At 43.7% G+C, this 16,360-nt stretch overlaps 1 protein-coding gene across 1 annotated transcript in view; it reads left to right on the top strand.

Moving 5' to 3' along the window:
* Positions 1–16,360, top strand: part of LOC103122347 (uncharacterized) — a 127,881-nt gene that overhangs the window by 29,590 nt on the left and 81,931 nt on the right. The window contains 3 exon segments of the mRNA XM_060186420.1: positions 3,036–3,189; positions 11,653–11,768; positions 15,750–16,004. Coding sequence (XP_060042403.1) covers positions 3,036–3,189; positions 11,653–11,768; positions 15,750–16,004 — 525 coding nt within the window.

The raw sequence follows: 16,360 nt of genomic DNA, 5'->3' as shown, positions 1-16,360 counted from the left end.
GTGACTACTCGCATCTCTGTGGTGTGTTCTCAGAAAGACTGTGTGAGCTGAGCAGATGTGATGCTGACATACAGCTGTGGGGAGTGCTGGTAGGGTGAGGAACCAGGAAAGAAAAGTCTAGAGACAGGCAAGTGCCTGATGTGCGGGTCAGAGGAGCTCACAGAGGGCACAGGGAGCTCAGAGAAAGCTGCCCCCTCAGCATGCAGGTTTGTAGGGACAGTGACTACAGAGGAAGCAGCCTTGTGTTCCTCTTGACCCTTCAGCTTCTCCCTCCCACAGGAATGTCCTAAAGTGACTGTCAGGGTGGGGTAGATAACATAATGTTATGCAAAACGACTCTCCAGCCTGAGACTACAAAGTGTCAGTAGGTTCAGTACCCATACTATCATCAGCCAGAAATGATCTGTGCTCCAATAAAAATAAATGAATAAATAAATAAATAAATTATTGTCCCAGTGGAACCCCATGGACAGTCTAGCCTCTTTCACCTCTGAGAAGACCTCTCTTTGTGTGTGCCCCTCCTGTCTGGACCTACCCAGGTCCCTCTATGAAGTCTGGAAAAATTGATTCTTTGGCCAAATGTCTGAGGAGTACCATCAGGAAACAACTCTCAAAAGACTGAGTCTGGAGCCCCCAATTTTATGTATGTGCTGGCCCCAGATACCTCAGACTCCATCATCCATCAGCAGAAGGTTGATTCTTTTTTTTCCCTCCAGGGTTATTGCTGGGGTTCATTGCCTGCACCGCAAATCCACTGCTCCTGGAGGCATTTTTTAAATATTTATTTATTTATTCCCTTTTGTTGCCCTTGTTTTATTGTTGTAGTTATTATTGTTGTTGATGTCGTTGTTGTTGGATAGGAAAGAGAATTTGAGAAGAGGGGAAGATGGGGGGGGAGAAAGATAGACACCTGCAGACCTGCTTCACCACTTGTGAAGTGACTCCCCTGCAGGTGGGGAGCTGGGGGGCTCAAACCGGGATCCTTATGCCAGTCCCCATGCTTTGTGCCACCTGCACTTAACCTGCTGCACTACCACCCAACTCCCCTGAGAGTTGATTCTTAAAGCCCTGGACCCACAGTAAGACCTCAGGCCTGGAAATGGTCAGAATGTTTGTGCTGGGAGACAAGACGCCTGACTCAGCCCAGTGGAGCTGACACAGGGCCACTGTATGTCCACAATATAAATCCAGGTCCCTCACCTCTGTGACATACAGCAAGGCTCTCGTTTTTAAATTTTTTTTTATTATCTTTATTTGTTTATTGGGTAGAGACAACCATAAATCGAGGGGGGATGGGGTGGCAGAAGAGAGAGACAGAAAGACACCTGCAGCACACCACTGCTTTCCCCCCTGCAGGTGAGGACTGGGGGCTCAAAGTCGGGTCCGAGCACACTGTATCATGTACACTCAACCAGGTACACCACCACCTGGCCCCTCAAGGCTCTCTATGCCCAGAATAGACTCTTCTCTCCTTAAAGATCCACTGATGGTATCTGTCACAATTAACTGTCATCCCAGATGAAGAAATGCTCTGTTCATCATCATCCTTCATAGACATATTTCAGATTCTTTTCTATCACAGTAATGGGTATTTTAGGGGAAACAGGGATCTGTGCAAGGTAAGAGCACGTCTTGTTGTACCACCCCCAAAACCTTGTGCCAAGAGAGCCATCTGAGGTCCCTGTAATGCCACGATAGCAGAGAAAGAATTGACAGGGTACTCAATATGAAAATTATAGCATGAGGTAAAGTCAGAGTGTAGCTCCTCCACAAGTAACCTGGTGATGGGTTACATGGGGCAGGTCCTTCTGGTGACCATGGGGACTCTCAACAGAAACTCATATGACACTGGGAGGATGAGGCCAGAATCAGGCCAGATACCCAGACATCCTTGTGTGCTTGATGAACAGTTTCAAATGAACAAGGGAAAACGGACAAATGAAGCATGTCACCCATGCACGACACCTGCGTGAGAGAGCAAGTGACCTTGTGACATAGGGATTTGGGCCTCGGCATGCTAAAAGACCAGTTGGTGGGGCCAGGTCATGGCGCACATGGTAAAGCACACACATTACAGTGCACAAGGACTCAGGTTCAAGTCCCTGGTCCCCCACCTACAGGGGGAAAGCTTCATGAGTGGTGAAGTAGGGCTGCAAGTGTTTTTCTGTTTCTTTCCCTCTCTATCTCCCCAACCCATCTCAATTTCTTTGTCTCTATCCAATAATAAATAAATAAATAAGATTTTTTAAAGGCCTTGGGGCTGGGGCAGTGGCACCCCCAGTTAAGTGCACATAGTTCGAAGTGCAAGGATCCTGGTTTGAACCCCTGGCTCCCCACCTGCAGGGTGGTCACTTTACAAACAGTGAAGCAAATGCAGATGACTCTCTATCTCTCTCCCTATCTCTCTCCCTCTCCCCTCTCAATTTCTTTCTGTCCTAGCCAATGAAAAAAATGAAAAATGGCTACCAGAAGCAGTGGATTCATAGTATTGGGACCAAGCCCCAGAGATAACCCTGGAGCCAAAAAATAAAATAAAATAAAATAAAATAAAATAAAATAAAATAAAATAAAATAAGGGGTCAGCAGGTACACACAGTGGTGCCAAAGACAAGCCTTACCCATAACAGAGTCAGGAGAGAGGACATAGCCTCCTAAAAGTGAGGGCTCAGATCCTCATTCATTCTCCGAAAAAGACTCCTTTCTATCTCTACATTATAAGTAGACTTCTCATGTTTAAAGAGAATACAAACAGCAGTCCGGGCCCTTCTTCTCACAGAGACCTGACCTACACAAACTAAACCATCAATCCCAGGTAGAGTTACCACCAGTGGAAATGGCAACTCTACACTGACATCAAAAAATATCCCCAGGGTCTCTGACCTTTGGGAAAAGCTTACCATGCTCCCCTGAAGGCATCACACCAACCCAAGGATTCAAAGAATGAGGAAAATCAGAATGTAACAGAGGAACCCAGAACCTGTATTTGTTCCCAACTCAAAGAGCTTGAGGGTCTGACAGTGGCCTTCCCCTCCTAGCAGAGGTCAGAACCCACAGCTCTCAAACATCTGGGCCAACTCAGTCCTTTGACGCCTGTTCAGCATCCCAGGGGCAGCTGCTGATTACGCAAGACCTCCAGGGGTCAACATCAGGAAACATTGGCAAAACACAGGAAGTGAACATGGGCCCTGGGTAAGAAGGTAGAGACGTGGTTTCCATCCTCAGTTCATACAGATCTTCTAAGTCCCTCCATTGGTCTTATGTATACAGTTTGCTCCTTCCTGGGTCCTGAGGAATATGTGATTGGAAGGGTCCTGGACACAGCAGCTCCCCACTCCCTCTGTCATCACACATGGAGAAGGCATGGGGTGACAACAGTAGTCAACAGAATCCCCTGCTAGGCCAGGGACAGTCGAGGAAGAGTATGGACAGGCTCTGAGTCTCAGATAAAGCAACAAATATGGACAGAGGGTCTGCCTGGTCCGTTCTTTTTTATAAAGGAAGACAGAGACCACAGCACCAAAGCTCCCTTCAATGTGATTGGGACTGGGCTCAAACCTGGGGTACACACATGGTCTACCTGTCATTCGTGAGGACCTGAGAGTCAAGCCACCACACACACACAACCTCCCATTCCATCTGTTCTCTCTTCTAAGAACAGGATAAAAGCTCTTACTTTGGGAGTCGGGCAGTAGTGCAGCGGGTTAAGCGCACGTGGCGCAAAGCACAAGGACCACCGTAAGGATCCCGGTTCGAGCCCCCAGCTCCCCACCTGCAGGGGTGTCGCTTCACAGGCAGTGAAGCAGGTCTGCAGGTGTCTTTCTCTCTTCCTCTTTGTCTTCCCCTCCTCTCTCCATTTCTCTCTGTCCTATCTAACAATGACAACATCAATAACATCAACAATAATAACTACTACAACAATGAAAAACAACAAGGGCAACAAAAGGGAAAATAAATATAAAAAAATTTTTTAAAAAAACTCTTACTTCATATTTAGAAACTGTAGTTCTAAACACATGGTCCTAGATCTCTGTCTCTGGAACCAGAGACCAGGCTGGTGATGCCTAAGATTAAGTGGTCCCTTCCTAGTTATCACTCACTTAAAGGTCCCTTTCTCATTCCAGAATCTTCCCTGTGACCTTCCTGTTTGGAGAAAATTCAACTTTCCTGAGAATACTGTGAGATCCCATGCCCAGCCAGGTGTCTATGTCACAAAGGGAAATAAGCTTCTGGGTTTGGGTACCTCTGAGTCTCACTGTGATACTGCCAGATCCCAGGCCAGGCCACAGCAGGTTACCCTCTCACGGGACAGGAACCCATCAGTCTTTCATTGAAAACATGCTCTACAGCTAGGGAGATACCTCAGCCTGTCAGAGCACCAATTTGCATGCCTGAGGCCCCAGAGTTCACAAGCTCAATCCCTAGTACCATCATATGCCAGAGCTGAACAGTACTCTGGTCTTTCTGCCTCTTTTAGCCTAATAAATAAGTAGTTTTATAAAATAAAGCAAGCAATAAAATAAAAATTAGCAAGAACTTCATCAAAATTAAAAACATAAAAACACGTGGCAGTTTGCTAGATGCAGAGTTTGAGTCACCCTCCCATACCATTCAGGTCAGAACTGCACTTTCCCAGGATGCAGAGGCCCTCCCTTCACACTGCGCAGGGGAGAAAGACTCCATCTCCTGTCTCTTACCTGGCTTGGCATCCCTGTTATTTAGGCAGTGGCTGAAGTAGCATTACTAAGGAATCACCTGGGCCTTCACAATCTTTATAAAGTTTCGAAGGGCAGGCCTGGTGGTAGCGCACCTGGTTGAGTGCACAAGTCACAATGCACAAGGACCCAGGCTTGAGTCCCTGGTCCCCACCTGCAAGGGCAAAGCTCCACAAGTGGTGAAGCAGTGCTTGCTGCAGGTGTCTATCTCTCTCTCTCTCTCAATCTCTATCCTCTTCCCTCTTGATTTCTGGCTCTCTATCAAATAAATAAAGACATTTTTTTAACCCTGCATAGCAAGAACAAAGTTTTAAAAAAAAAGTTTCAAAGGGTGATATCTCTATAATGACATCTCCTGATATAGCCCCTAGGCTTTTGCTCTGGAGTGAAAAGTCAATGGGATGAGAATCTAGAAAAAAAATGTGGGTCCGTGGTCCAGGAGGTGGCGCAGTGAATAAAGCATCGTATTTTCAAGCATGAGGTCCTGAGTTCAATCCCCGGCAGCACATGTACAAGGGTGATGCCTGGTTCTTCTCTCTCCTCCTATGTTTCTCACTAAGGAACCTTTCCCATTCTTTTTAAAATCCGTTCTTCTCCTGGCCCTAGAGCCTCTGGGGCTTTGCTTGTATTTCTTTTTTATTTACCTTTTGTCACCCTTGTTGTTGTTTTTATTGTTGTAGTTGTTGTTGTTATTGATGTCATCATTGTTAGATAGGACAGAGAGAAATGGAGAGAGGAGAGGAAGGCAGGAGGAGAGAAAGGCACTTGCAGACCTGCTTCACTGCCCGTGAAGCGACACCCCTGCAGGTGGAGAGCTGGGGGCTCAAATCGGGATCCTTATGCCGGTCCTTGAGCTTCGCACCACATGCACTTAACCCGCTGCACTACCGCCCAACTCCCAGTTATCTCTCTGAAGCCTTACCTATACTGCCTCTGTTGACCTCAACTAAATCAACACTACCAGTGCTGCCATACCATGTTATGCTGCTACTGACTTGTTACTGTTGTCTCCAGAGACATCAAGCCCAAGATGTCAACCTCCCAACTCCTTAATCTGGTAAAATCTATCCTAACACATGGAACTACTGAGTCCTATAGATAGCACATTTTTTAACAAAGCTACAGATACTAGAGATACAGGTTAGGGCCTAGGGTACTGGGTCCATGGGTCCATGTATCCATAAGTCAAGGACAACTATATACCTCAAAGTAAGAGTGTTTAATAGCTCTCTGTGATTAGACTTAGACCTAAGAAGCCTGGCTTTCTAGTTGAATAGCCTAAAGAAGGCATCATAAATTTAAATATATTTATAACTTAGGCCTAGACACTCCACTTCTCTCAATCACTCTATCTGCTCGGTTAACTATTCAAAAAGAAGTAAGAAATATTCTTCCATCTTTTAATCTTTTCTGACAGAGCACTAGCATTATTGTCACCCATTATTGTCTTTCTTTAGAAGAAATCCTGGATACAACTGGCCAAGAGACAAACAGGCAAAAAAAAAAACAACTATATCAAGTAAAGGACAATTATTGTCTCTGTGACAACCTTTATTAGAATCATCAAACAAACAAATGCAGAAAAATTTGAGGCTAACTAAGATCTCACTAAAATCCCAGATCTACTTCCTCCCTAACTTGAGGCCAGATCTCATAAACCTAATACTGGTTTGGATACAACCAACAACACTCAGCACTTTAACAACTGGGAGAAAATCTAACCTCATCAGGTAAGTAAGGGACTACAAAAGCTGGATAAAGGGCAAGAGACTGGCTCACTTTAATGATGGCCTTTTTGGTCAATATCTTACCACCTCATCATCTGGGGCCCTAGTCAGGGAATCCTTAAGTTCCCCCATAGATAATATGGGCCTAGACCTCTAAAAGATCTCTATTTCTATCATTACTGGTCCCATCCATTGTGAACATAATCATAAGCCCTTTTGTTGGCTTCTTCTGGATACACCCTCAGTATAAACTAGCAATAGTACAGACTGCCCCACTCTCCAAAAAGAGGCTGGTAATCCAGCCACTCAAGGAAAACTGGTTCTGAAGTGAGTGCAGCCTAGAATGTTCCCAGCTGTGATGATGGATTGTGATCTCAACCTGACAGGGACTCAAAGGTTTTTACAGGCTCCAGTGCTAAATATGAATAGATATGGGTCATGTTAGATTGATGTAGTAAATAGTTAACTGCATTTATATATTTTTTCAAGTTTGCAAGCAACTCTCTGCCCTAATCCTGATTCCTAGTTCTATTCTCAACCCTGATACCATCTTCCCAGACAATATTTCTAGTCCAGCCCAGTGTTAGCTATCAAATACAAGCAAATATTACTAAGACATCGACTCCTAGGAATATACCCAAAATAGACTTCCTAGTTTTCTTCCACCCTAAGATTCATCTGCTCTGTTCTTAGTTATGGGTCATGTTTATTAAACATTTTGTCCTGCTATCTATCTTACTGCCTTTTAGCTACCAAGTTCCAGATGCTACTATGATTCCATCCTGACTTCCTTGTGTAGAAGACCTCACAAATGCTTGCTCAAACCTCACCTTTCCAGAGCTCTAGCCCACTAGGGAAAGGCAGAAACAGGCTGAGAGTATGGATCAACCTGCCAACATCCAAGTCCAGTGAAGAAGCAATTAAAGAAGCCAGAACTCCCACCTCTGAAGCCCAAAAATAATTTTGGTCCATATTCCTAGAGGGATAAATGAGAGGGAAAGAAAATCAGAGGGCTCTGTACCCCCATTCCACCAGGACCTAAATCTTTTGTTACCAGGACTCTTAATTTAGTGCCATCAATTAAAGAAAAGTGGATCTGGAAAACACCAGATGAAGCCAGGCACTGTTTCTCTTATGAGAGAGAAGAGTAAAAATGGAAAGATACCCAAAAGTATTAATGGGTGTGGGGGTGACTTAGAAAGGAACTGACATTAGAACTGTTATAAAAATAGAAGAAAAAAACTCCAATTCCATCAGAACCCAAAGAGAGAAGGAAAGAAAAAAGTAAAGACACTTGGAAGTGGTAAGTGTAATATAGAAAGGAAGAGAAGGCAGAACTACAGAAAAAATGGGCAAATATATATAAATATAATTAGGTAGTTATAGAAATAATAGTCAACACATATCTGTGATTTTGGAAGAACTGCAGTTTCCAATGAAGGAAATGGAGACACAGAACTGCATGGGTAGGAACGCTGTGGAATTATACCCCTGTTAACTTATAATTTTACAAATCAATATTAAATCACTAATAAAAAATAAAAATGGGGAATATACATACATATATATACATATGGAGATAGATAGATAGATAGATATTGATAAATAGATATAGAATTTAGCCCCTATCTGTGACCTTGGAAGAACTACTATAGTTTCCAATAGAGGGAATGGGAACACAGAACTCTGGTGGTGAGAATGATGTGGAATTATACCCCTATTATCTTATAATTCTGTAAATCAATATCAAATCACTAGTACAAAAATAAGTAGAAATAAAGGAGAAAGAGAGAAAGCAAGAAAGAAAGAAAGCAAGAAAGGAAGAAAGAAAGAAAGAAAGAGAGAGGGAGGGAGGGAGGGAGGGAGGGAGGAAGGAAGGAAGGAAGGAAGGAAGGAAGGAAGGAAGGAAGAAAGAAAGAAAGAAAGAAAGAAAGAAAGAAAGAAAGAAAGAAAGAAAGAAAGAAAGAGTGGGGAATTCCAGTTCATTTCCACCCCACCCCACTCTTGAGCTACTGCAAACAGGAGTACATGAGGGGGGTTGCATATGTGTCATGCGTGTGTAAGGTAAAAAAATCATAAGTGGCATGATGGAGAAGGACCTATGCAGGGGTTAGAGTGCTTTGCAGAATACTGAGAAATTTAACACATGTACCAATAACTATTTACTGTCAACAATAAACTATTAATCTCCCCAATTAAAAAAATTAATCCAGAATAAAAAAACATAGATTAAGAAGATAGAGGCTTCAGCAGTTTCCAGGGATCTAAATATATACATTAGAAGAAGGAGAAAAGAGAACCAGGATAAATAATGAGTGGGGAGGAGACTTGTGGTACTAACAGACCCCGCCCCCAGCCACATGAGCTTCAAAGGCCTCCTGCCCCAGGAGGAGGCTGAGCACAGAGGGAGGAGGCTCCTCAGAGCTGACACTCAGGAGCAGCTGTGCTGGGAGCATTTCTGGAGCCCAGGCTCTTCTCTCAGAGGGAGGACACAGCAGGCAGCAGCCCCCATGGAGCCCTGCTCAGCCCCTGTCCACAGAAGGCATGTCCCCTGGCAGAGGCTTCAACTGGCAGGTGAGAGGAACCATTCCTGGAGTGAGGAGGATGGAGAACAGAGACTAACTGGGATCTTCCGCGGAGCAGAGGGCTCTGAGAGGGGACAGAAGGTTCTCTTGGTACCTGAGGGGAGAGGACAAGGGAGCAGGGAAGAAAGGTGTGGTGGGGCAGGGACTTAGCAACAGAAAATTCTCAGTGGCTTGAAATAGGTAAATAGAAGGGTGATCTAGTTACTATTCTCTTCCAAGTTATTAATCAAGAAGTAAATATGTTCAATAACAGTTGGTATAAGTGCAACAATAGAAATTTTATAATGAGGAATGATACCAAGTTGAATAACCAACTTCAAGAAGCCAGAGATACAGCTCACCAGGTAGGCATGTATCCTGTCATGCAAGCAACCCAGGTTCAAGCCTCAACACCACAGGGGAGGTGCTACTGAAACAGGAAATTCTAATGTTACTGTGTCTCTCCTTTTCTGTCTGGCCATCTGAATATAAAAGCAACCTGAGAGCTATGACACTGTGCATACACAAATCCCTGACTTCATTATTTTAAAATAATTATCAGGACATAGAGAACCTGGGAGCGCCATTCATTCATCCACAGGAATTTTCAGCCTACGGCACAGGGTGGTGGGGGTGCAGAACAACAAGAAAGTACTGGGACCATCATTCATTTATCCCTGGCTGTTTGCAATCTGTGTCACCCAATGGGAACAATAACATCATCAGAAATATTGCCCTCTTGAAGCTCACAGTCTATAATGAGGAGCCAAACATAGAGGAATCCACAATGTAAGGACAAGTAGTGACAAGTATCGTGAAGGGAACAGAGCAGGGGAAGGTCCCTCAGTGGAAACAGAGGATCCTTAGAGCTGGTGGGCAGGGAAGGGAGCTCCCAGGATGCCTGAGTGTGAGCAGGGGTCTGAGAGTAGTGAGGAAGTGAGCCTGGCAGACAAGTGGGGGGAAAGGTTTTAAAAATAAGAAACACGTTCAGAGGGACTAGTGTAATAGTGGTCATGCTGCTGACCTTGAACTTGTAGGATGAGCATAAATATGTGCACACAAATGTACACCCAGCTGAGGATTAGGACTGCTTTAGAAATGAGTTTTCATTGGGTGTTTTTTGTCATTTTTATTGGTAATTTAACTTTGATTTACAAAATTATAAAATAATGGTAGGGGTAGATAGCATAATGGTTATGCAAATAGACTGTCATGGCTGAGGTTCCGAAGTCCCAGGTTCAATCCCCTGCACCACCATAATACCAGAGCTGATGAGTGCTCTGGTAAAATAAAATAAAATAATTATAAGATAACAGGGGTATAATTCCACACTGTTCCCACCACCAGACTTCTTTGTCTCAATTTCCTCCATTTGAAACTTTAGTAGTTCTCCCAAGATCACAAATATGGGATGACTATTATTTCTATAACTATCTGTCTATATTTAGCCATAGAACAAGTCAACTCTATCTCATGGCAGAGCTGGGGGTTGAACCTGGAACCTCTGGATCTTCAGGCTTGAAAGTCTGTTGTACTACTTCTGGTGTTACCTCCTCAGCCCAACATTTCTTTGTAACATTTTTTTTTCACCACTAAGTCAACTTTTTCCAATAAAAAGAGAGACAGGAGGACAGAGGGAACATACCACAGTCAAAGCTTCCTCCAGTGTGGTGGGGACCTGCTAAAACTTGGCTAGAGTGCATGGCAAATCAAGCGCACTAGCCGGGAAAACTACCTAGCTGGACCCTGATCTTTCTTTAAGTTTTTTTTTAATTTTTAATATTTATTTATTTATGTATTTATTTCCTTTTGTTGTCCTTGTTGTTTTATTGTTGTAGTTATTATCACTGATGTCATCATTGGATAGGACAGAGAGAAATGGAGAGAGATGGGGAAGACAGAGAGGGGAGAGAAAGACAGACACATGCAGACCTGCTTCACGACCTGCAAAGCGATTTCCCTGCAAGTGGGGAGCCGGGCCTCGAACCGGGATCCTTAAGCCGGTCCTTGCGCTTAGCACCACATGCGCTTAACCCGATGAGCTACTGCCCGACTCCCTTTCTTTAAGTTTTTAATTAGGACATTGCTTCATCTTTCCATCATACTACATAAAACATAGTCTTTCCAGACTGGGAGTATGGATCGACCAGTCAACGCCCATGTTCAGCGGGGAAGCAATTACAGAAGCCAGACCTTCCACCCTCTGCAACCCACAACGACCCTGGATCCATACTCCCAGAGAGACAGAGAATGGGAAGGCTATCAGGGGAGGGGGTGGGATGTGGAGATCGGGATATGGGAATTGTGTGGAATTGTACCCCTCTTATTCTATGGTTTTGTTAATGTCTCCTTTCTTAAATTAAAAAAAAAATTTAAAAAAAACATAGTCTCTCTCTTTTCCCTCCTAGTCTCACTCTTAACCATCTGGATGTCATCCACCACTGCCCACATGACCATGGAAATCATACCACCCAATCCTATTGAAGGGATGGATATTCTATTGATCCCTCATACATCTGAGACCATTTTGTTCCATTATTGGTATACTGGGAAAGATTCTACTATAAGGAATCAAATTCACTTCTACTCAGAACACAACAAAAAAAGTTACTTAGGGCCTGTAACCAGTAACCGATATACAATATATAGGAATGGAACCATGCTGATCCAGAATGTCAACCGAAGGGACACAGGATACTATACCTTCCACATCATAAAGAAATTTAACCGAGCAGAAGAAGTTATTAAACAGCTCCAGGTATACTGTAAGTATTTCTCACTTACTTCTAGGTGTTGGTGGGAGAATGTAGTCCACATGCACAAAACTGAGAGGGCTAGATTTTGCCTCCACCCCCATGTCTTCTGTCCACCAGGAGGGCTATGAGCATTTCATAGAGACAAACTCACACAAGCAAATCCTTTCTAAAACTCACGGGATGGATTCTCCCTGCAGAGAGAAGAAGCACTCTGATGGAGCAACTCAGCAAAGTGAGATCAGTCTTAGTCATACTCTCACAGTTCTACTCCCCTGACACCAACCCTAAAAAAGTTCCTGTAAAGCTTGGTCAGTAGCAGACTGAGGAAACCCCAAGATCCTCAGGTAGAAACTCAGCCCCAGGAATCCCCTACAGGAACACTCCTACAGGAGCTGTCTCAGGGTTTTTAAAGTCCAATGACACTAGAAGATTTGTCAGTTTGGGGTTTGGTCTCCTGGGCAGGGCTGACAGGGAGAAAATTATTTCCTGATGTCCAGAGCCCTGGGACCCCTGATCTGGTCACCAGTTCTTACTCCTATTAACTCTAAAACTAAAGTCCCTGAACCAATAATCAGAGTGAGTACCAGTGGTTTGAAATCACTTATTTGCTTCTTGATGTATGGTGTCAGTCCTATAGGAGTCAGATGGAAAGTACTTTGCCTTCTCCCTCCTCATTCTTTTTTTATTTCTCCCTCCCCATTCTATACCTGTACCCAGAACAAGACCCCATCTAACAAATCTAAATCTCTCTGTAGTGACAGTGGGGAAAAAATAGTGAATGGTGATTAAGTGAAAGATCAAATGATCCACAGTCTATTCAAAGGTTCATTTTTTATTGATTTAATATTGATCAATAAGACAGTAGGATAAGAGGGGCACAATTCCCACCACCAAAGTTCTGTATCCCATGCCCTCCATTGGAAGCTTTCCTATTCTTTATTCTTTTTTTAATTTTTATATTTATTTATTTATTTCCCATTTTTGTTGCCCTTGTTTTTCATTGTTGTTGTAGTTATTAATATTGTTGTTATTGATGTCATCATTGTTAGATAGGACAGAGAGAAATGGAGAGAGGAGGGGAAGACAGAGAGGGCAAGAGAAAGACAGATACCTGCAGACCTGCTTCACCACCTGTGAAGCAACTCCCCTGCACCTATGAAGCAACTCCCCTGCTCCTGGGGAGCTGGGGGCTCGAACCAGGATCCTTATGCCAGTCCTTGCGCTTCATACCACATGCACATAACCCACTGCACAACCCCCGACTCCCTCTATTCTTTATTCTTCTGGGACTATGGACCCAGCATCATTATGGAGTGCAGAAGGTTGAAAGTCTGGCTTCTGTATTTGCTTCTCCACTGGACATGGGCACTGGCAGGTCAACCATACCCCCAGCCTGTTTCTATCTTTCCCTAGTGGGATAGGGCTATGGAGAGGTGGGGCTCTAGGACACATTAGTGAGGTCATCTGCCCTGGGAAGTCAGGTTGACATAAAGGGTGCAGAGTCCCAGGAAGTCTGGGCACACCAGTCACCTCTCTCCTTAGATGCTGACATATGTTCCGTCCTCACACCTTTCACCCTAGCATCACCCAAGAATGAGAAAGGTTTCTCTTGGTGACTTTTGGCTTCTTAACCATTGTGAAGGTTTCAGGGTTGCACTGGTTGCCCCAGAACAACCATGGGCTCTTGATACCTGGAGTGAGTTGGTCATTCCTATAACTTCCATTGCTCATGACTTTGGGCCTTTCTTCCTCTGCTCAATCCATGCCCCCTTGCTTCCACACAGCTTCCTCCCAATAAATACTCCCTAGGTACACCCCAATGCCTTGACTCCCCTGTTCCCTTGCCACTAACACATTTCAAGTGTACTCTCCTGGCAGCATGAAAGGACACAGAATGAGTAGACACATCAGCTACTTGAGGCGTCAGCACAAATCAATTTCTCAGGTTATCAGGAGAATAAATTCCTATTGTGCCCTTATTCATAGCTTTCCTCCCTGATACCAAACTGTGATAAATGCCTACTTTACCCTGGGACTAGTGACCCCTAGATCAACTCACTACATGATTCAAGCAGGGAGTATAAAGCAGAGGCTCAACCTCACAGCTCACATCACATCTTTCACTCCTGATTCTCACCCTAGTCCTACCTAGTGGGAGGCTTCTGTCCCTCCCAAGGCATCTGAGACCATCCCAGGTGGGGTTGTTCAGACCTTGCGCCCCCTGACTGGATTACTGCCTCTTTCACACACAGGGTGCTCACAATGATTCCTTTACCACAGGTTGGGGTGCTCTCAGGTGTGAGATCTGCCAGCCTCGGTCCTTTCACTTAGACACTGCTCATTTAGACAAATGCGATCAGTCTCTGCTTGTCTTCCTGAGATTAAAGAAGATATAGGGGGGAAAAGTATGCCATGTTCCTGTGTGGGGTTCCCTCCCCATACTCCTGAATATTGATGACAGGAACATCTTTTCTAAAATCACTCAGTAACACATACCACTTATACTAATTTGGTATATTTCTTCCATTTTATAACAAAGTGCTCAAAGTGCATACTAATAGATTAGTTCCAGAAACTGATCTTAGATCTTTGAAACATTAACAGTAACATTCACAACTTATGAAAAACTAAAAAGAAGTAACCAAACTGTCTTTAAGACTTTGTGAGAACTATAGGAGAAAGGCTAGAGAACAAAACTCTGGTGGTGACATTATATCACTGTGACTGTAAGCCATTATTAAACCACTAAGAAAAATAACATTAAATGTTAGAAAAGCATCAAAATTAAAATTTTTGAATAACTTATAAATTAAGTAATGTAATTACTCCTCATATTCTTTTTTATTACTATTGATTTACTAGTGATTAAGAAGATTGTAAGATAACAGGGGTACAATTCCATAAGTTCCCACCACCACAGTTCTGTGTCCCATCCCCTCCACTGGAAACTTCCCTATTCTCTATCCCTCTGGGAGTATGGACCAAATTCTTTATGGGGTGCAGAAGGTGGGAGGTCTGGCTTCTGTAACTGCTTCTCTGCTGGACACAGATGTTGGCAGCCTGTTTCTATATTTCCCTAGTGGGGTAGGGCCCTGGAGAGGTGACACCTCTTATCATCTCACTGAAAAACGTATTTGATACAATTTTTCCAAATCACTTTTTTGAGGAAATGTTGATTTACAGAGCTGTCTCAGGCAATATAGTAAAATTTTACCAAATTTATGGCTACCCCCTACCCACTTTCCATTACCCTTCCACTTGAAAGCATCTGTACGTAGTTCAGGAAAAATAATCACGGTCTCAGCAGCAGAAGAAAGACTTTAAGTTCCAAGGTCAGCCTCAAGGTTATGCTCCAAATTAGCTACTCCTGTCTGTCCCCTCCTTGTCTTCAAGGTCATTTCTAGTCTTGACTCTGTGCTGCCTTTTGCAGTGTCACAACCTCAGGATGACTACAGTTCCTACACAGACTTGCCCATGTCAAGGTCCTACAATCTATACTGAAATGACCTCTGAGGTTGCTCCTGGTCTCCCCACGGGTCATTTCTGCTTAAGTACTCAGATACCAAGGCAGACTCTTGACATCTGCCCTGTGTCCCTTTCTTTGTGAAATACAAAGAGAGGACAGTCTTCTACTGTCCTGAAAAGTTTGGAGACAATAATTATTACAATAATTGTAATGGAAGAAGCAAAGTAGTATCTGAGACTCAGGATGAGTGAGTGCAGGGCTATGGTAAAGACTTTAAGCTGTATTTAATTATTTTAATGGCAGAGAAAAGAGAGACCAGAGTACTGCTCGTCTCATATGGATGTGCTAGTGACTGAATCTAGGATTTCTAAGCTCAAGCACACAAGTCTGATGCCTTACCACTGCACTTCTTCACAGTTCTAGAACTTCTTAAAACAAAGACAAATTGACTTTGAGTACACTATAGACCAGTAGCATCCCTTCCCTCTGATGACATCTCATGTAATTTCTTCTGTTTGTTCCAGACGGCCCAAGCAGCCCCATTATCTCCCCTGCAAACTACCATTACCGCCAAGGATCAGAGCTCAGGCTCTCTTGCTATGCAGACTCTCACCCACCTGCACAGTACTCTTGGTTCAGGAATATGAAGTCTCTGCAGTCCACACAGGAGCTCTTCATCCCCTACATGTCTTTGAATTATAGTGGATTCTATAGCTGCCTTGCCTACAACGCTGCCACTAACCGCAGTATACTCACAGTCAGAAATATTGCAGTTTTACGTAAGTGATTCCCTGTATCATTTATACCAGGCTCTGGGGTGGAGTATATTGGGTTATGGAAAAGAGTTTGAATGAAATACCTTCCCAATCTGTGTTGATAAACACATCAAATCCCAAACCGGCACTTGAATCCTCCCTCTAAAACTCTGCTAACCCTTCTTTCCCCTTGATTTCTAGTTTTTAATGTGCCATGCAACTCCAATCTGGAAAGTGAAGAAAGGGTTCTCAATCCCATCTACAGGAGGGGACTTTAGGATAAAGAATGGAGAAGGGTCTCCATTATCAAGCTGCTTCTGTTGCTGTTGAATTGCAAGAGTTTTTGTTTGTTTTCTTTTGTTTTGTTTTGTTTTGTTTTT

This window comes from Erinaceus europaeus, chromosome 2 (genome assembly GCF_950295315.1).
Source record: "Erinaceus europaeus chromosome 2, mEriEur2.1, whole genome shotgun sequence".
Lineage (NCBI taxonomy): Eukaryota > Metazoa > Chordata > Mammalia > Eulipotyphla > Erinaceidae > Erinaceus > Erinaceus europaeus.
This window is presented reverse-complemented; position numbering and strand designations above follow the sequence as displayed.